At 39.1% G+C, this 901-nt stretch overlaps 1 protein-coding gene across 1 annotated transcript in view; it reads left to right on the top strand.

Moving 5' to 3' along the window:
• Nucleotides 1–901, top strand: part of LOC110453429 (ribosomal protein S6 kinase alpha-3-like) — an 80,723-nt gene that overhangs the window by 78,282 nt on the left and 1,540 nt on the right. The window contains exon 20 of the mRNA XM_021502371.1: nucleotides 114–251. Coding sequence (XP_021358046.1) covers nucleotides 114–251 — 138 coding nt within the window. The remainder of the gene's footprint in view (nucleotides 1–113; nucleotides 252–901) is intronic.

Below are 901 nucleotides of genomic sequence, written 5' to 3'. Positions count from 1 at the left end.
TCATTGTAGGATATTCTGTGTCAGAATTCTTGTCTATCATTGTAGGATATTGTGTTAAAATTCTTGTCTATCATTGTAGGATATTGTGTTAAAATTCTTGTCTATCATTGTAGGATCTTGTGCAGAAAATGCTGCATGTTGACCCCCAGAGTCGACTGACTGCCACCCAAGTGCTCAACAACTCATGGATAGCCCACCGTGAAACACTGCCTCACCTGCGACTCACACTTCAGGATGCTCAGCTTGTTAAGGTAAGAATCCCACAAGTTAAAATTCTGATTTGTTAAAATTTCAGAAAAGCTACAAAGTTTGCAAAAACCTTTGATTTAAACTCAAGGTCACTGGTATTCCAAATTATTCTGATATTTTATCGATTTTTTTAGGTCACCTGAGCTTTGCTCAAGTGACCTATTCCAATCACTTTCCGTCCGTCGTCGTTCGTCGTGCGACGTGCGTAAACTTTTTACATTATCAACTTCTTCTCAAGAACCAGTGGATGTAATTTTTTCAAACTTGGCCTTGGTAGATGAGGCTACCAAATTGTAAAATTGGGATTCCTACCCCAACCCTAGGGGCCAGGGCGGGTCCCAAAAGGGAAAATTTACCAATATTTCAAAAATCTTCTTTTCCAGACTCAGAGGTACTACAGTGATTTTCTTTACGTGGAAAGAAAGATCATCAGGGGCTTTATTTAAATTGAAAATATCAGGACCCCGAGCTATCCGTTCTCCCTTGGGGAGGGGTTAACGTTTTATATAGTTTATATAGGGAAATAACACTTTTCGGTATATATTTTATCCATTTTCAGCAGAAAATTGCTCAAACTTAGTCAGAATCATCTTGGGTAAATGAGAGTTTTACTTTGTAAAATTAGGATTCCTGCCCCATCCCCAGGGGCTAG

The sequence above is a fragment of the Mizuhopecten yessoensis genome, unplaced genomic scaffold, assembly GCF_002113885.1.
Source record: "Mizuhopecten yessoensis strain PY_sf001 unplaced genomic scaffold, ASM211388v2 scaffold7285, whole genome shotgun sequence".
Classification (NCBI taxonomy): domain Eukaryota; kingdom Metazoa; phylum Mollusca; class Bivalvia; order Pectinida; family Pectinidae; genus Mizuhopecten; species Mizuhopecten yessoensis.
The sequence above is the reverse complement of the archived record's forward strand: the minus strand, read 5'-3'. Positions and strand labels throughout refer to the sequence as shown.